At 35.0% G+C, this 18,803-nt stretch overlaps 12 protein-coding genes across 12 annotated transcripts, besides 2 other annotated features; 3 read left to right on the top strand and 9 right to left on the bottom strand.

Moving 5' to 3' along the window:
• Positions 1 to 7,732: part of a mobile genetic element that runs on past the window's edge.
• Positions 1 to 18,803: part of a mobile genetic element that runs on past both edges of the window.
• Positions 387 to 1,184, bottom strand: TVAGG3_0915750 (uncharacterized protein; the record flags this gene model as incomplete). Its single annotated transcript, XM_051252006.1, has 1 exon — positions 387 to 1,184. One exon carries the CDS (start codon positions 1,182 to 1,184, stop codon positions 387 to 389), a length of 798 nt encoding a protein of 265 aa, XP_051077580.1.
• On the bottom strand, positions 1,189 to 1,725 carry TVAGG3_0915740 (protein of unknown function, DUF4106 family; the record flags this gene model as incomplete). The annotated part of the gene is made up of 1 exon (XM_051252005.1): positions 1,189 to 1,725. One exon carries the CDS (start codon positions 1,723 to 1,725, stop codon positions 1,189 to 1,191), a length of 537 nt encoding a protein of 178 aa, XP_051077579.1.
• On the top strand, positions 7,771 to 8,355 carry TVAGG3_0915720 (Poxvirus D5 protein-like family; the record flags this gene model as incomplete). Its single annotated transcript, XM_051252004.1, has 1 exon — positions 7,771 to 8,355. One exon carries the CDS (start codon positions 7,771 to 7,773, stop codon positions 8,353 to 8,355), a length of 585 nt encoding a protein of 194 aa, XP_051077578.1.
• Positions 8,391 to 8,810, top strand: TVAGG3_0915710 (protein of unknown function, DUF4108 family; the record flags this gene model as incomplete). Its single annotated transcript, XM_051252003.1, has 1 exon — positions 8,391 to 8,810. The coding sequence occupies one exon, from the start codon at positions 8,391 to 8,393 to the stop codon at positions 8,808 to 8,810; it is 420 nt and encodes a 139-aa protein (XP_051077577.1).
• On the bottom strand, positions 8,827 to 9,282 carry TVAGG3_0915700 (uncharacterized protein; the record flags this gene model as incomplete). Its single annotated transcript, XM_051252002.1, has 1 exon — positions 8,827 to 9,282. The coding sequence occupies one exon, from the start codon at positions 9,280 to 9,282 to the stop codon at positions 8,827 to 8,829; it is 456 nt and encodes a 151-aa protein (XP_051077576.1).
• Positions 9,499 to 10,191, top strand: TVAGG3_0915690 (protein of unknown function, DUF4106 family; the record flags this gene model as incomplete). The annotated part of the gene is made up of 1 exon (XM_051252001.1): positions 9,499 to 10,191. One exon carries the CDS (start codon positions 9,499 to 9,501, stop codon positions 10,189 to 10,191), a length of 693 nt encoding a protein of 230 aa, XP_051077575.1.
• TVAGG3_0915680 (KilA, N-terminal/APSES-type HTH, DNA-binding family) lies at positions 10,701 to 11,414 on the bottom strand (the record flags this gene model as incomplete). The annotated part of the gene is made up of 1 exon (XM_051252000.1): positions 10,701 to 11,414. The coding sequence occupies one exon, from the start codon at positions 11,412 to 11,414 to the stop codon at positions 10,701 to 10,703; it is 714 nt and encodes a 237-aa protein (XP_051077574.1).
• Positions 11,612 to 12,001, bottom strand: TVAGG3_0915670 (KilA, N-terminal/APSES-type HTH, DNA-binding family; the record flags this gene model as incomplete). The annotated part of the gene is made up of 1 exon (XM_051251999.1): positions 11,612 to 12,001. One exon carries the CDS (start codon positions 11,999 to 12,001, stop codon positions 11,612 to 11,614), a length of 390 nt encoding a protein of 129 aa, XP_051077573.1.
• TVAGG3_0915660 (organellar and viral DNA polymerase type B) lies at positions 13,154 to 14,068 on the bottom strand (the record flags this gene model as incomplete). Its single annotated transcript, XM_051251998.1, has 1 exon — positions 13,154 to 14,068. The coding sequence occupies one exon, from the start codon at positions 14,066 to 14,068 to the stop codon at positions 13,154 to 13,156; it is 915 nt and encodes a 304-aa protein (XP_051077572.1).
• Positions 14,634 to 15,296, bottom strand: TVAGG3_0915650 (uncharacterized protein; the record flags this gene model as incomplete). The annotated part of the gene is made up of 1 exon (XM_051251997.1): positions 14,634 to 15,296. The coding sequence occupies one exon, from the start codon at positions 15,294 to 15,296 to the stop codon at positions 14,634 to 14,636; it is 663 nt and encodes a 220-aa protein (XP_051077571.1).
• On the bottom strand, positions 15,665 to 16,525 carry TVAGG3_0915640 (uncharacterized protein; the record flags this gene model as incomplete). Its single annotated transcript, XM_051251996.1, has 1 exon — positions 15,665 to 16,525. One exon carries the CDS (start codon positions 16,523 to 16,525, stop codon positions 15,665 to 15,667), a length of 861 nt encoding a protein of 286 aa, XP_051077570.1.
• TVAGG3_0915630 (DNA/RNA polymerases family) lies at positions 16,931 to 18,253 on the bottom strand (the record flags this gene model as incomplete). The annotated part of the gene is made up of 1 exon (XM_051251995.1): positions 16,931 to 18,253. A coding segment is annotated over one exon (1,323 nt), but the record flags the coding sequence as incomplete, so codon positions are not given.

Genomic DNA, 18,803 nt, shown 5'->3' with positions numbered 1-18,803 from the left:
TTATATCCAGTGAAGATAGAATAGAAGTTTGGAGAAGGTGTATAAAACTTTATACCACGAACTGAAAAATCTTCTAACTTTGACAATAAATATCCCAAGCATCTAACATCTTCATTCCAACTTGTACAACTTTTATTTTCTTAAGTTTCTGTCTACATTCTTGTTCTGAAACTATTGTTGCTCTTGGTTTGTTAAAGACAACATCCCATTCTTTCATAACATAACATTCTGGGGCAGAGTCAACATAAATGACTAAACGTTTCAAATTCTCGACTGCTTTGTTATAGTCTCGAAATGGACACATATTTCTGAATGCTTGGAAGTCATAAAAATCTGAAACATCTATTCTGTACATTTTTATAAAAATAAAAAAAAAATATTTTTTTTTATTCTTGACTTTGTTGTTCCATTTGTTGCATTTGTTGTTCTTGAGCTATTTGTTGTTGAAGTTGTTCTTGTAATACAATACTTTCACCAGTTGCATCTTCCAATTCGAAACTTTCTGCCGTCATTGACAAATACATAGGACATAAAAGTTTTACAGGAACAAAGTTTGCGTCAACTAATGTCAACGTTATACTTGCCAAAGTGTTTGAGTTCACTAAGGTTGAAAATTCTGCATTCGAATGAACAATAGGCAAACCAGCAGAGAAAGTATTGTTTATACGCATAAGTATCTTTTGGTCATAATAGTTTCTGTCGACATTCGAATAACACTTTGAACCTAAGTTTGAAACAATATATAAGATTGGTGTGCTTAATGTCAATGGAATAGACATTCCTTGTATGACACCTTTTCCTGTTATAGGAAACTGTTGGTAGTAAAAACCAGATATAAGTTTTGTATTATAGCTCATATCGTTTATAGTAAACTCAGTCGGACATCCAAACATAATGAAACCTGCTCTAGTTGCAGCACATGTTACATCCGTCCTTAAAGTATTAAATAAGTCAACAAAACCTGTTGGTGGTATATCTGAGTAAGTATCTTCAAAGGAGTATTTTTTACCATTCACAACAACAAAGTCTTCTGGTGTCAAAAGAGCAAAACAGGCTTTAGTCGTCATTGTGTTTAAAGTTAGTTTACAATATCGTCCTTGAGGACTTTGTAAGTTTGTTGTTATAGAATTATATGACTCAGGGTTTTTAGTCGTAATAGTATAAACCATTATATCTTCTGCCATTTACTTAGCAAATAAATTTTAATGAAATGTTGTGGTCGTCAAATATTTTTATGACGTCTGGGAAACTATACTTTAAGTTCAACGTTTCACCTCCTTTCATAACGTATATCTTGTCAATGACATTATATGAAACACCACAGCAACTAATGTCGGGTTCTATTTCTTTGATGTTTATATCGTCTGCCTCTGTCAAAAGTTTCAATAGTTCTTTCAAAACTTCACGAGGTGCGATGACATATGAGTTCACTTTTACAGGGTTGTGCTCAACCAAGTTTAACATTATACCCAAAGCCTGACAAATCTTCTCCTGAGTTTTAAGTTTGTCTTTAAGTTGTTGGTAGTCGTTTCGAATATCTGCAACAGAACTTAAGTCTCTGCTAACTTCAGGATATGTTGGTTGTTCTTTTACAGGAACAATTGTTATACCATCTTGGTCTTCGTATGGTTTCCCCATTTCAACATCTCTTTCTTTGACATTGACAACAACACTTTGAGTGTTTGTTTGAGTTGGTGAATTTAACTTCACATCTGCCACCGCCATTAAACCTTTTGAAACACTTACGCTTCTATTTTTCGGAAATGACATTTTACTTAGAATAAAAAGATGGACGTATTCGAGTATCTCTTCGAATTGAAGCAAAACAAAGTTTACACACACAAACAATACAAGTTCATTGACAGAATAGTTCTTTATACAAACAATGGTAAATGTTATAGAATAGCAGTCTTTGCTGAACCAAAATATTTTCATAAAGCAAAGAAAGTTGGTATAAACTGAAATGGTGAAAGTTCTTGACGTTGACAAAATATAACAACAAAACTTACAGATATTTCTAAAGGAAAGTTTATCTTACAATTTTATGTCAAAACTGGCGTTACTGTCAATATTTGACGGAGGAAGTCAGTTCAAGAACAACTTCTGACCTGCTGCCAAAATTGCTCGATGGAAGCTGTCGTTATGCCAATCTGAGGAGCCCCAGCAGGTTTCATCGAAACGAATCTTCAAAAGAGCATCTTCCGTGAAAAGTGCTATTGGTTTTGTAAACTTCTTTGCTTTCAGTTCATTGGACCGTCTCTGTCACCAGTATATTGTATTTGTACAGTACCAACAGTTGAAATACCACCCATAAAGTCTTCTGAGTCAGCAAATGGAATGCCAAGCCAAAAGTTTGAACGGTCTCCATTTGTATATTGAGTTTTTTGACCTCCTTATGGGTCCATACTTTCACATATGCATAATAGAACTTTGCATTTCAGGGTTAATGGTTGTTGTGAAGTTGTTGTTAAAGTTTCATAGCATCTAATGTCAAGTTGTATGACCTCATATCCTCAACTGTAGAATATTCTTCTCTTGGATAATATTTGCCATCTATGTTTATATGATATTTAATACCGGGGTTGTAGAAACAAGAATGTCATTTATAGTTCGTCTTGAACAGTAAAACATAGTATCTGCATGTTTCATTGCAGTTGTTAAGGCAATATCTGTTCTTGCACCTGGGTCAGCACTTTGGTTTCCAATTCACCTGCAAAGTCTTTGACAGATATTTGGTGTATAGGGAACATAAGTGGAACTGCAATATATTTGGCAGCTAAAGCATTTGAAATATCTGGGTCCAACATATAGACTGCAAGTCTGCTTTCTATTCTCTTGCATTCAAACTTTTCGCATGTGAACTTAACTGGGTCCCAAGAGTTCCAGCAGCATTGAAATAATAGTTTACTTCAGTGTTGAGGTTTGAGAAACCAAAGTCTAAAGTCAACTTTGTCTTTGCAAAAGTCGGCGAATGACGTTTTATTTGTTCCCACTACTTCTGTAAGAGTGAATGGGTCTTGTGTTGGTGCAATGACTAAGTTATTTTTGCTTGGAGTAAGTTCGATAGAAATTTTTCCTGCCCAGTTTGGCAAGTATCTTAAAAACCTGAAGATGAGAAAGATGACAAAGGAACTCTAAGTTTCAGTTTTACTTTAGTGGCAGCATTTCCATCTGAACCAGAAAGGTTAACATAAACTCCTGGAAACGTTAGGGTCAGTCTTCTTATTTTCTCAATGGTGGCATACTGGTCTGTTTGTTCTCTAGCTTGTGGTTGTACTGAGTTTCTCAAGCGAACCATTCATAGTTTGCCCATGTTACTGTTTGAACTAAGTCAGAGTTAGAATATATCTTATATCCCATGAAAACTTCTGGAGCATATTGGTATCTCGACATAGAAAATTCCATTGCAACCTTTCTTGTCAGACAACTTGGCAGAAGGTTTTATTTCAATGTCTTGTTCCACGTATAAGAAAGAGTTTCAATAGAAATTATATGAAACCTGTCGCAAGCAATATCTACTGTTGTTGAAGAACCTTCTCCAAACTCACCTACGTTTCCATAAGAAACAGCAGTTGTATATTCGTAAGTTCCAGGAACTATTTCTGACCTTCTAATGGCATTGTCGCATTCGTATACCATTCGGAAACATTTCCGTTCATGGCATCCAAAACTTTGGCGTTATATTCTGAGCGGCGTACATTTCATATGAGTAAAAATATAGAATAGTTGGATTTATATGTCATAATAGAACCCACGTGGACCAAGCTTTACTTTCTTCCTGACTGAGTTTTTTAACTCTTCTTTTTCCTTCATTGCCCTCTGCTTGAAGTTGTTGCATCTTTGCATTATGTTCATCTAGTATGTTGCAAATTTCCCATGTCCTTTTTGCCTTTTTGGCTCTGGTCGCCCATCTCAGGTAACCTATATCCTAGAAAGAGTTTGTCATAGTCTGTATTTGCTTCGCGTATTGTTTGCATGCTCTTTCCTGAGTTTCCGGTTCAAGCTCTTCAAACAGTGCCTGTCCATATGGAATATGCTCGTTTCCAAATATATGTTTTTGTAGCCATTCTGGTTTTCTTTCCATGTTACCAACTATATCTTTTGTGAATGGGAAAAGCTTCTACCCAATCTTTCAGTCTTGCGTCGTTTATTTCTGTAGTTGGTTTTATTTGTCAAGGAACATGTTTTTCAATACTAACATTTCATTTGGTACTGTCCATTTGAGTTTTCTTTAAATATTCATCCTTCTCGGTTCATTGTCTGCAAAGTAAGTTTTTATGACATTTTGTAAACTTTCGTTTGCAAGGTCATGTACAATAGGTTCTCTTCCTTCTCTGTCCATAACTTTCTTTCTAACTCTTCACCAAATATACCATCTCTATGGTTCTGTTGTAGTTCTTTGAGATAAATGTTCTAGAACGTCAGGTGTTATATTTCCATCAGCCATGTTCATTTCATACTGGTTCAAAATATCTGCATCTTTCATATCTTTCAATGGCATTAAAGCCGCGCTGAAATACCAGCTATATCTGGTTCACCATTGACTTCCATTGCGTCTACAACTTCTTGGAATTGGGTTGTAAGTTTATGAACCACCTATCCGGGTTAGCTTTATGACCCCATCTCATTGTAGTTCCATCGTCTGCAGAAAAAAAGTAGGTTTGTTTCCATCTTGGTTAGGTTCTGAATGAACTTTAAACAATGTTTCATTTCTATATGTTTTCTTGAAATTTAACCTTTTATCTTCACCGAGTTCATCCGAAAGATTGAACGTTAAATGCTCGTAAGTAAAAAGGTTGTTGTATTTGTGTACATTTTTTTTCAGTTCTTCCATTCTATGCTGAATATTTTCATCTGGTGCTGGAGTCTTTTGTATGTCGGCAAACATTTTTCGATATTCTTCTACTATGTCAGCCGAATTTTTTTTAGACTCTTGGAAATTTCCATATTCTCCGCATACTCTTGTTGAGGGTCAAGATTTTTCGGCTGTTCCAAATCTTCATCTAGTTCTGTGAAGTTAGTTTCCAAAGGAGTGACTTGTTCGTTTCCTTCAGGCTCTCTAGCTGTTGTTGCTGAACTATTTCTTCCATGTCTGGTTGTATCTGAACTATTTCTTCCTGTGGAGTTTCTTGTACCTCATCTGCTGGCATTTCATATATTCCGAGACCGTTTTTAACAATTTCCCTATCTACGTCATCCGCATTCATAAGCTTTTGTTCTTTCGTTCCGTCTCTATTTTTTACGCGTTTCATGACGAAAGTTGAATTGTCATTTAGCTCTGACATCAAATATCTCGGAGTAAATTCATCCATGTCATTTGGATGATATGCTATTAAATCATATCCCTTAGCGAGCTTGTATTTTCCAGGTTTGAGATTATATCCGTTTTGGTGCTGAGCCATAAAGCTAAATAGGTTCGGGTCAGTATTTCCATCCTTGAACTTTCCAATAGCTTCTTTATATCTGTCACTAAAGTCAACAGTATCTGGGAAACCACACTCTTCTTTAAGCATTTTTAAGAATTCTTGGTTTCCTTGTTCTCTACTTCTTTTATGTCCTTGCTCTGGTTGTGGAGGTGGTTGTTGTGCAGGGTTTTGAACTGTTGGTTGTTGTTGTTGTTTTGGTGCATGCCTGTGTCTGTGTCCATGTGACGATGTAAATGTGTTAGGTAGTCCTGGTGCAGGTGCTTCTCTGGAGGGTTTGGTGTATATAAGTTCCACTAGCTAGTATATAAGTTCCCACAGCTGGCACATATGTTCCATCTGCAGCATAGTGTCTACCTGACTTTTCGTTTTTAAGAAAGCATTTACTAGGTCTGTTTTGGTCTGTTGTAACTCTTTTTCTTGACTTTCCACAACAGTTGCTCTAACGGCGTCATAGGCACTTTGAACTGCCTGTCTCGTTGCTGCATCTGTTATTTTCGTCATATTTTGTGCTACTTCTTTTAACTCTTTGTCGAAACCTTCAGACTTCAGTTTCTTTCCAGATAGAAGTCGTTCACTTGTTTCACCTTACTATGAAGAGCTTCGAAGGCGTTCTTAAAGTCAGCATTCGTTAAAGCTTCATTTAACTGTCTTCATCCGCTTGTATTTTTGTCCTTATTGACCCTATGAGTTGGGCTGCTTTAGCGTTGGCTTGGGCATCTAACAGTCATTGTTAGCTTTTATATATTCTGCGCTTTTCATTGCTTTTGCATAGCCGCGTCGTTATTTTTACTTTCTTGTGCTAAGTTTTCATACTGTACGGTTTGGTTTTTGCAACTGTAAAATTTTTCTGCCTTTACATTTGCTTCAACTTCTTTTTTATACTCATCGCTATCCATATATGTCTTCAGGGCTTTTGTTTTATTTCTTCATCTTCCAGTACTTTATATTGAGTAGTATGGTTTTTTCAAATTTATAACATCTTGTTCCATTTTTGCTACTTCTGCTGCTTTTTCTGACACTTTTTTCGCATATTCCTCTGTACTTAGTTCTTTCAGTTGTTCTTCTTTCTTCTTTTTCTCTACGTTTAACTCATTGAGTTTCTTTGTGTCTGTCATATTCTAGTTTCTTTTCGTTTTCACTTATTTGCTTCTGTATGTCTATGTTTGACTTTTTGACATCTGTTATTTGATTTTTGAGTGAACTCAAATTCATTTGACTTTGAGGGTTATAGGCTGTTCCGTCTGCAGCTCCACCATAGCCTGCCATTTTCGCTAAAAGTGCCGCTCTTAAACCTCCACTCTGTGCACCAGTAACTCGGTTTAAAAGCATAGGATTGCTTGACATTTGTTGCAACATAGTGGGGTCATTCAGCATTTGTTGTTGCAACTGTTGTTGTGGTGTCAGTTTTACTTTTGGATGTTTCAATGCTCCCTTCCTCTTACGTATATTCTTACGTAGCTTACGTGGCATTTTAAGTGAAGTTAAAAAGCGGTTTTTGACAGATGTTTTATTGTGACTTCTTCGTAAAGACTTTGTTGAGATTTCTTCGTAAATGAGTGTAAATGACCCAAAAATATATTTTAGGGTAGAAGGGTATATCTAACCTCTTTTCTAACCTCTTTTCTACCCTCTTGAATTTTCATGAATTTCTTCGTAAAGACTTTGTTAAGACTTCTTCGTAAAGACTTTGTTGACTTCTTCGTAAAGACTTTGTTGAGACTTCTTCGTAAAGACTTTGTCAAGACTTCATCGTAAAGACTTTGTTGAGATTTCTTCGTAAATGACCCTAGTAGTATATTTTTGGGGTAAATTTCATGAAAATTCAAGAGGGTAGAAAAGAGGTTAGAAAGAGGTTAGATATACCCTTCTACCCTAAAAATTTTTGGTGTAAATTTCATGAAAATTCAAGAGGGTAGAAAAGAGGTTAGAAAAGAGGTTAGATATACCCTTCTACCCTAAAATATATTTTTGGTGTAAATTTCATGAAAATTCAAGAGGGTAGAAAAGAGGTTAGAAAAGAGGTTAGATATACCCTTCTACCCTAAAATATATTTTTGGTGTAAATTTCATGAAAATTCAAGAGGGTAGAAAAGAGGTTAGAAAAGAGGTTAGATATACCCTTCTACCCTAAAATATATTTTTGGTGTAAATTTCATGAAAATTCTGAGTAAAATGACAGATGTTTATATGACACTTTCTCCGGTTTATAGGACCTCTCTCATATTCTAAACATCTTCGGGGCTAGAGGGCACGAAGTGCCTGGAAGCCCCACTACCTTTTTTTTTTTTTTTTTTTTTTTTTTTTTTTTTTCATCTGTGGCAAGTTTAACTCCTCAATAGAGAATATGAAACTTATAGTTTGCAATGAACTTCAAAGTATAGATACAACAAAAGTTTTGAACTCAGATGCTTTGAAGAGTCTTATAACAGATAAAGTTGGAGTTGTTGAAAGAAAGTATAAAGACCAAAGAGTTTGTGAAAATGTTGCAAACTTCATTATGGTTTCAAACAATGTTGTTCCGATGAAGTTAGAAAGTTCTGACAGAAGATATGTAGTTGTCAGAACGTCAGAAGCTCATATGCAAGATACAGAATATTTTGACGACTTAGCAGAAACTTTGACATCTGACTTTTACAACCACTTGTTCTCATATTTCATGACATTAGATATTTCTAAGTTCAATCCAAGACAAATTCCACATACCGAAGAAAGACAAACATTGTTAGAAGCAAACAAGAGTGTATATGAACTGTTTATAGATGAGACTAACTTTGAGTGTTTAGATGAAAGGTCATTGTACGATTCATATAAACAATATTGTCAAGAGTATGGTTATATGGCAGCTTCTAAACGTACATTCTTGGCAAATGTCAAAAGTCTTTTAGATGTTCAGAACGGCGTATATACAAAGAAAAATTTTTCTGAGTAAATTTTAAAAAAATATTTTTTTATCCGATAGAAAAGATGACGAAATTCATCTCAGTAAATAAGTACATGACAGAAGTCAAAGATAAGTTAGCTCCATTCGCTTATTTGAATGTTTACTTCTACCATTTTGAAAAGTCTACATTTGACAAAGTTTGGAACATCGAACCGGTTAAGTTTGCTGTTGTTAGAAAAAGTGGTGCAACTTTTGAAGACTTAGACATAGAAGGTTTGTTAGCAGTCAAAGAAAATTTTGACAGAAAGTTCTCAAAACTCGAAGAAGGCAAAGCATACAAACTTGTTATACCTTATGAACCAAAGAAAGCAGACGACTATGAATATTATGAGTCTAAGATAGTTGAAGTTCAAGGTAAATTGGGTAAAAAGATTTTAGAGTCTAAGCCAGTGTTTGCCCCTAAAGAGGAAGAGAACATTGACATTGACCCAGAAATGTTCTAAAAATAAAATTTTATTTTTACATGTCATATCTCACCTTCTCTGGCTCTGGCTCTGGCTCTTTCTTCTCTTCTTCTACTTTCTTTTCTTTCTTCTCTCTCTTCTTCTTCTTCTCTGGTGGAGTTATGTCAAATTTGGCGCAACCATATTTATGTAAAAGTTCTTTGTCCTTTAATAGCTCATCTATTCTGTTTTCTATTTCATCTTCAAGAACAGCGCATGTGCCTTCTTTGCATTCTAAGAACTTTTGTTGGACTTCATCTTTCCAATCGGCGTCATCTCTGTCAACAAGTCTGTCATTGACAAATTTTAAGACTTCTCTGCCTAATGTTTTATGGTTCTTGTCATATTCCCAGAAACAGAACTTTAGAACAAATTCACCTTTCTTGTTTACACTATGTAAGATTTTATGGTCGACAGAAGTTTTAGAGTCGAAAAGTTTGTCTCGAATATAGATAGCGAAATCGCTAGACATTTTCAAAAAGATAAAAATTTTAATTTTTCTAAAAATATGTTAGAAAAAAAGTTTGCTGACATTGACAAGAAATTTGAGAATGTTTTGAAGAAGAACAAGAGGAAGTTAGAAAATGCTCAGATAAAGCCTATACATGACAAGTTCTTATTTGCTCAGAATGGTATAACAGGTCTAATTGCACCACCTGGGTCGGGTAAGACTTTCACTTATCTTAAAATGGCTGCACAACAACAAGAACTAGATGAGAAGAACCCATTCTATGAGTTAGTTGTTATTTGTAGTACTTCTGGTCAATTTGACCAAACCGTCAATTCGTTCAAAGATATTATAAAGAAGTCTAAGTTAGTATGTATAAAGGATACTGAGTTGTTAGATTGGATAAAGAAGTACCAAAGAAGGGTTTTGAAGTACAATGCTATAAATGAGTATATAAATTCTAAGTTTAAAGACCCAAATGAGGAAATGCAGAGAATATTAGAGAAGAAACACTTCAGAAACAAACAGAAAGAGATAGAATACATTTCGAAGAAATTGCAATCTTACGATTGGAAGACATACCCTCATAGGTGTCTTCTTATCTTAGATGACTTTGCTTCTCATCCTTTGTTAAAGAACAGAGAACAAGATATGTGTCGAATTCTTAAGAAGCTCAGACACTTTAACATCTCAGTCGTAATATGTGTACAGACAGCAAAGAGTTTAAGTAAGGATGTTAAAAGAATACTTACTGACATTATACTTTTCCCCGGATTGTCCGAAGACGATTTCATGGAACTTATGAAAGAGTCCATGGCAGGTAAGTTTGACAGACATGAACTATGGGAGAAGTACAAAGTCATACAAGACCCTCATACTTCTTTCAGAATTCACATCTACGCGAACAAAGTTCAAATTGTAAAAAGTCAATAAAAATAAAGAGTTTAGTCTTAGTAAGTCTGTTGTGGTGCTGGGGCTGTCGGTTCTTCTGGCTTTGGAAGGCATTCAGGAAGAGGAACGTCAGTCATCTGTTTGTGTCCTGTCGGAAGGAAGAGTTCTTCCAGTTGTCGGGAAATTTTTTTCCTGTCGGAAGGAAAAATTTTTTCTGTCGGAAGGAAAAACTTTTTCTGTCGTTCGACCAAAAAGTTCTCAATTTTCGAAAATTTGAATGGTTTACGGACGAACAACAGGAAATTTTTTTCCAGTTGTCAGGAAATTTTTTTCCAGTTGTCGGGAAATTTTTTTCTTGTTGGAAGGAAGGACTCGGAATGTTGGAAGGAAGGACTTGGAATGTTGGAAGGAAGGACTTGGAATGTCGGATGGAAGGACTCGGAATGTCGGATGGAAGGACTCGGAATACCAGAAGGATTTGACAAGACAATTTACCATCTAGAGCTACCTGAGCCATCTTTGGTGTCAAGCTTGAAAAATAAATGGCTCATCTACCCTACTTGTTTGAAGTTGTCAAAATACTCTGTTATTTTTTCCTTTAACAATGGCAAATCTTCTTTGAAGGTCAGTATTGTACAACCTTTAATATCATAGTGTGTTTGAGGTAACGTATCTTGAACTATTTGTTTCACATCTTCATTTGGGGTCATTGAAATCGGTAAGTTTTCGCGATAGAACCAATTTCTGTCAGATTTGTAAATCTTAGCAAGGTCGTAAAAGCTTTTGTTGTTTCTTCTGACTAAATGCAACATAACCATATCTCTGTCTTCTTCATTTTCCATCTCTTCAGTATAAATCATATACTTATAGTTCTTTTCCTTTCCTTTTGGTACCGAACGTGGTATTCTTTTCTGAATGCTTTTGTCTTTTGCTTCAATGACTTCATCTTTTGCTTGAAGTTTCTTTTCCATCTCTTCACGTTCTTGTCTATGAATTTCATCTAACATCATGAAAATATAACAAGCGTAACGAGGTGAAGCCCACATTGCTACAGCATTTACTAAAAGTCTATGAACATAATATCCTTTCAAACTATTTGGCAAATTTTTACGATTTTCGTACGGAATCTCGTTCCTCGGTTTTCCGAGGAACGCAAACATATGAGGAAATTCTTCTAAAAGTTCTTTTGCCTGCTGGTTTTCAAACCAATGATATGCTTGCTTTGTAGAACGAAGAGCTGTCAAAATACTTTGCATTTGGTACATATCGTCTTTGACCGAACGAATGAGACGTAACTGTTTGTTATATTGTATGTACTCGTATTCTTCACTTATGGCTTCATGAACGATAGCAGTTGTTGTGTTCTCTGTTGTTGTCATATCTGGTCTTTACATACAAAAAAATATTTTATAAAAAATTAGCGTTATTTTTTTATTTTCACAAAAGACCAAAAATAAACGCTTTACATGTATTTTTCAGCAACTTCGTCAAGAAGTCTGTAAATATACCATGCATAACGAGGAGAAGCCCACATTGCTATTGAACTAACTAGGAACTTATGAACATATATACCTTTTAGATGCAATGGTAAGTTTTGTCTGTCTTGGTACATCTTTTTAAGTTCTACATGTTCGAACTCACTCAAAAGTTCATGAGTGCTATTTAATTCAAACCAGTCTTGTGGTTTCTTAGTGTCTGGAGCAAAACATGCTGTCAAAATACTTTGCATTTGGTACATGTCATCTTTGACCGAACGAATGAGACGGAGTTGTTTGTTATATTGTATGTACTCGTATTCTTCATTTATGGCTTCATGAACGATAGCAGTTGTTGTGTTCTCTGTTGTTGTCATTTCTGTCTTTACATACAAAATAAAAAAATATTTTATAAAAAATTAGCGTTATTTCCTGACTTTCACAAAAGACCAAAAATAAACGCTTTACATGTATTTTTCAGCAACTTCGTCAAATAATTTTATAGCTTTATCTATCTCATCTACTTCAAACGTTTCTTTACCTTTCGTGGGAGCACCATACATTTTCTCAAACTTTTCGAGTAGTTCTGTTTCAGCAGCTCTCATATCGTTAACGAACACAACCTTGACTCTATTGACTGTACTGTCATATCTTTGAGTTATATTATATGTTCTTCCTATCTTATATCTTTTTGTATTGAAGTCCTTCGGTTTCTGAACGATGTAAAGTAAGCCTTCACTGCAACGTTCCGTATCGAATGAACCATATGTTATGAAATTATATCCAACAACTGGGTCAATCCAGAACAAAACTACTGGTATAAGACTTTTGTCTATAAGATATGCTCTTGTTCCATAGAATCTTACCGATATCATAAGCTCAGGATTTTTTGTCAAAATTTTCTGAGTAGAAGCATTTTTAACCCAGTCGTGTGCTTTCTTTCCTTCAGATAGTGTTAAAATGTCTGACAAAGAATATTTGTTGTATTTCTTTGAGTATCTTACGTTTAAATCACCTATTCTAACCAATTTGGTGTCATTGTCTATCTTTTTAACTGTTTCAAACTCAATGTTTGTCATTTTCTGTTCTTACATACAAAATAAAAAAAATAAAAAAAATAAAACTAACTTTAATTTTATTTTTTCTATCTTGTATAAAAGATATGATTTCATAGAATTTTTTTACGAAGTGTAAAAGTTCTCTTCGTCAAAAAAATACAGTTATATCATGAAATTTGGTCATTTTTCAGCAAAAATAATGTTTATGTTAGAATGTTAGATCTAACATGTTTTCTAACACGTTTTCTAACATGGTCTAAAACACACAAAACTCATGAAATTTCATACGGAATTCAGTAAAAATAATGTTTATGTTAGAATGTTAGATCTAACATGTTTTCTAACACGTTTTCTAACATGGTCTAAAACACACAAAACTCATGAAATTTCATACGGAATTCAGTAAAAATAATGTTTATGTTAGCATGTTAGATCTAACATGTTTTCTAACACGTTTTCTAACATAACTATTTACAAGCGTTTTACATGGTATATGTTGCGATGGTTCATGACTCTAAACAATTTCGTAGCTTCTATTTCTTCTGTCAGTACATCGAATGTTTTAACGATACCGAAAGTTTCTTTATACTTCTTCTTGACATCTGAAAGAAGGAAATCGTTAGCGGTTGGATAGTTTTTGTTCAGAAATGCTAACATGTCCATTTTATCTTCTGCTGGTTTTTCTGCTTCTTTCTTTAAATCTGCATAGTCGTTTCGCATACGTTCTATCTCTTTGACGGAGTAGTTATATTTCCTCATTGCTGCTTTACATTTTGAACATTGCGGGTTCATTTTAGCGTTATATTCTGAAACCTTACCTGCTAAAACAACTAAGGCGTCAATTGCTCTCTTCATCTCAAACATAGCGGGTCTTATTTGTTCGTTCCATACCTTACCCCTACTATCTTTATCTCTTATTTCCCAAACACATTTTGCAACTAACGAAACAAAGTTGTCGTAGGTCTTAAATTCTTCGGATTTGTAAAGGTCAGAAACATTCTTATAAACCATGTCGCAATCTTTGTCCATAACCTTATGGTTGCAATGAAAACCAAGGAATTCATAATTTACCTTTCGTATGAACTTCTTTATTTCTACTGAGTCAGTTGCTTTGACTTCTATTTCGTCAAATTCGGGAATGGTTAGTTTTTGTTGTTGGATTTCAGGCAATTTGGGTAAATGGTCAATAATGTCCTGCATTTCATAAAGATACTGTTCATTTGTTTCATCTTTCGCACTACAGTCTAAATTACTTGTTAACAATTCCTGCTTTATCTTCTGGATTTTTGTTTCGAAAGTATATGAAGAAGGAATGAAGTTTTTCATCTCTACTAACATAGATGTTGGATTCATAACTAGCGAGTTTGGTGAAGTTGTTGCTAACATGTTCTTACAATAAAAATAAAAAATATTTTTTAAAAAAAACTAACTCACTTTTTTCTATCTTAAGGAAATTCAGCATAAAATTCAAGAGTTTTAGACCATGTTAGAAAACGTGTTAGAAAACATGTTAGATCTAACATTCTAACATAAACATTATTTTTGGGTCATTTACACTCATTACGATGAAGTTTCGACAAAACATTTACGAAGAAGTTTCGACAAAACATTTACGAAGAAGTTTCGACAAAACATTTACGATGAAATCATGAAAATTCAAGAGTTTTAGACCATGTTAGAAAACGTGTTAGAAAACATGTTAGATCTAACATTCTAACATAAACATTATTTTTGGGTCATTTACACTCATTACGATGAAGTTTCGACAAAACATTTACGAAGAAGTTTCGACAAAACATTTACGAAGAAGTTTCGACAAAACATTTACGATGAAATCATGAAAATTCAAGAGTTTTAGACCATGTTAGAAAACGTGTTAGAAAACATGTTAGATCTAACATTCTAACATAAACATTATTTTTTTTGAATTCAATAAAAATAAATGGTTCATTTACTCACAATATTTTTGTACAAAACGACCCCAAACTTTTAACTTCTTTTCTGCAGCTTCTAATGTTATCTTAGCGAGTTCATATTCTCTAAATTCTCTCTTTAAATCTTCTTGTTCCCATTGGTCTAGTTCGTATGGAGAGTCTCTATAACCAGAACATATCTCACGTTCATGTTCTATTTGTTTTTCATGCATTTTTCTAACTTCTTGTTCGAACAAAGGTTTTGCATTCTCTACTGTATCTTCAAGTTCTTCTTCATCTAATTTCTCATGAACTTTCTTGTCTATGGAGTCCAGAATTTTTCCAACTGCTATACAATATTTTGGAGAAGCCCACATTGCTATATAGTTTACGAGTCTTGGGTCTACATACGTTCCTCTAACCTGTTTGATTTCATCCGGAATTCCTGCATGAACTTTGTATAAAAAGCAACCGCCGGAATTCCGGCGGTTGGTATATTCTTCACAAAATGCCTTAAAATACTCTTCCCAGGACTTATTTTCCAACAACTTTCTAAAGTCTTTCCTAAACTGCTGACACATATTTGTTACATTTATATAACCATCCTTGTCTCTACGTAAGACTTCAATACCATTGTAAGTGCCTTTTGTGAATGTTTCGCCATTAGATTTGTTCGTGAACGTTTTTGCTTCGACTGTCATACTGTTCTTACAATAAAAATAAAAATATTTTTGAGTGGCTTAACCGTCGGACATCCGTTTGTGGCTTAACCGTCGGACATTCGTTTGTGGCTTAACCGTCGGACCACAACGATGAAATCTATTTCCTGTGTTGTTGTCAAAATGTCATGTTGTCACCATTTTCAAAAAGATGTTAGTTGACCGAGGGACCTGGTGACACCTAAAATATATTTTTGTCTATCTTAAGGAAATTCATGAAAATTCACCTGTTGAACTTTGTATAAAAAGCAACCGCCGGAATTCCGGCGGTTGGTATATTCTTCACAAAATGCTTGTTTTGAGGTCGAGCCACTTTTGGCTCACCTCTTTTTTCAACCAAAACTCATTTTTCAATACTTTTTCAGCACTTTTCCGTAGTTGTATATGAAAGACAATTCGAGATAAAAGTCATAGTACAATGGTATAATATGCTGCACACCATTTGTTGTGAACCAAACTTGAAAGTCAGAGAAACTGTTACTAGGTGGTTCGTAGAATTTAGAAGCAAAGTCATAAAAGTCCTTACCGATACAAAGAAAACTGTTGTTGCTTGAACTGAAACTTGCATGACACATAACATTTTGAGGGTCAAACACGTTTCTATAAACTGTCAAATCTGTTGGTGGGCGTATAAATTTAAACGGACCGTCAGGTGGTAATGGTTCGTTCTGGTTTAGTAACCGAAGAAATTGTGCCCAAGAACGTTTGTCTACTTCCCAAAATAAAAACTGTGTATCTCTTGGAGGGTTATTTTCAATCCTTTGAAATGAAACTGTGGAGTTCATCTTGTCATATTCTAGCTTCAGATAGTATGTTCCATTTAGTAAAGAATCGTATTTTTCTTGAAATTCCCAGTAGTATTTGTTTATTTGAGTTTGAAAGTCATTTAGAGTCTTCTCAAGGTTTTCGTCTGAACGAATTGTAAAGATTCTCATTTCATCAAATTTGTCTATTAGACCATCAGAACCTCTATACTGACCATGAAAATATACTGCAAACATAAATGCGTTAGTTCTTTTTGAAAACAAAACTCTTCTAAATCCTATTGCCTTTGCATCTGAAGGACTTTGAAGCCAACGAATTGGAAAGTCAAACCTGTAAGCTCCGGATGAAATTTCTTCATCTGATATAGTCCTACCGGCATTTGTGAAGATATAGTCTAACGGTTTTGTATCTGCTACTTTTGTTCTTTGTTTTTCAACCTGAAACATTTAATATATGTAAAAATATACTGTTTTAAAAATAATTTTTTATTTCATGCAATGTTTTATTTCTGTGCCGTCTTCAAGTATACCCCAGTACTTACGTTTGGAGAGGACATGAACTTCGGTGAAAATTTTGTCCAATTTGAATTGACCCATCTTCTCACCGACTAAACCCATTTCAATGAGTTTGTTATACCCTTCTTCGTTCGTCATGAGTGCGTCAATGTTCTCATAGTATACCTTCACTTTGGATTTAACTTCGGAGAAGAATTTGTTGTAGTTGTCGAGGACTGCCTTTGCGAACTGAGGGTAAGACCAATGTTCGACAATAGGTTTTAATGTGGTTACTAAGCCACTTTGACCTTGAGTGAATTCGTACTTCAAAACAAAAGGAGAAAACCTTTCAACAAAGTTGTCGACCTTCTCATAATGTTTACTCTTCATCTCTTGAGGTTTCTTAATGGAATATCCCCATGTCGAATTCATAAGCAATTTGAGTGTCATTGCAAGTTTGGGGTTTGAAGCTTTCCTAATATCATACAGTTGTTGTATGACTTTTCCAACTGTATAGTTCCTTCCTGGGAACTCACCATCTTCGTTTGGAATTCCAGTTGGAATATATTGGACGAACCTCATGTACGCAGCGTTAAGGTCGACATAGTATATCTTTTCATCTGAGTCGAACTTGTCGCAACCAATGGGTCCAGTTCGTGGAAATTCAAGTGAGTCTCTTATCTTTTGAGAAACTTCTCCTGTTATCTCATAGACATCGTCGAAGCAACCTGTTTCATATAAAACCTTCTGACCTAACTCAGATGCTCTCCAATACAATTTGACGTCAATTGGATGTCTCAATGGAAGTTTGTTTATAGCATCTTGAAGTTCTTGCAACCTCATTGGAAGTTCTTCTGGTTCAGGTTGGTATCCGAACATACCAACTCCTTTTGGAATTGTGTACTTCTTTTGTGCTATAACTTTGTCTGGAACAACTTTTGGTCTTGCTAACAGTGAAAAGTTTGTTTCGTCTTTTGGTACAAAAGTTTCTGTCAGCTTGTCATCTGGAATTGGTTCCAACAAACCTTTCTCGAAAAGAATGTTTACAGCTCTGACAATGTTGCACTTGCCTTTTCCGAACATAAGACTTTCGTTCAACATGAAGTGGTTGTGGACAATTGCAATCTTCAACCATGGTAAGTCTTTGTCAACAACATAGTCGTCATGTGAAGAACCTTTAGCTGTAGGTATGTTGACTCGGATATTGACATTTGCCAACGGTGCAATTTTTGCCAATTGACCTCTGAGAATGTACCTTGTCTTCACACATGACTCAAGATACTTCATCTTCTCATCTGAAACAAGACCAGAGTTCCTGAGACATGTAAGAATACAAGGTTCATTGACAATTGTTTCAATTGAATTGTAAATTCCATACCTTGTTAAGTCAATGTCAGACTTGTTTATGAACGGGAAGTATCCAGCATGTTGTCTGACTGCTTGAGGGTTATGTTGGTACCATTCGAACTTTACACTTACAATTCCTTCAATTGCATTCAAAATGTCTGAGTCGGAGTCAAACATTTGTTCTCTCTTTGTAGTCTTGAAAGCGTCAAGAAGTTGTGCGGCTGTTGTGACATTGCCATGTGCATAGTAAATATGACCATCTAAATCTGTTACGGTTAGTCTGAGATTGTATCCTTTCTTATTTCCGTCTTGTATGGCAGCAAGTACACCCATAAAGCCTTCTTTGTTCTTTCCTTCGTCAAAGTTTACTGTAAAGGTTCGACCAGATGTAATTTGACTTCTAACTTCACGGTACTTTTCATATGCATATCTTGTTCTTTCCATGGGAGCATGTGCATCTTCACCTTTTCCTTTTTTCCTTCTCAAAGGATGCAATTGTTCGTCATGTTTCCAGTAGAATCTGGCAAAGCCGTCGTGTCCTTCAACTTGAGGCTCACTAACATCGAAAGGCATGTCCATAAGACGTTCTTCTTCTAACCTCTCTAGTCTGTTTGGATAATTTGCACGTGCTGTTTCCAAATCCATCTCGTAGGTCAGACCAGCCAGTTTGTCATAGACTTTTATGGGTCTTCCCTTCCTATATTTAAACTTCTTCGAAACTTTCCAACCATATCTTTCTAACTCTGCTTTTATTCTAGCAGATTTTCTATCCATTCTATACGGGGGCATTTTTATAAAAATAAAAAAATGTTTTTTCTTTACTTTACGTAACCACCTGCTGCCAAAAGTCTTTGACGCCAACCCATACCAGCTAATGAAGGTT

This window comes from Trichomonas vaginalis, chromosome I (assembly GCF_026262505.1).
Source record: "Trichomonas vaginalis G3 chromosome I, whole genome shotgun sequence".
Lineage (NCBI taxonomy): Eukaryota > Parabasalia > Trichomonadida > Trichomonadidae > Trichomonas > Trichomonas vaginalis.
The sequence above is the reverse complement of the archived record's forward strand: the minus strand, read 5'-3'. Positions and strand labels throughout refer to the sequence as shown.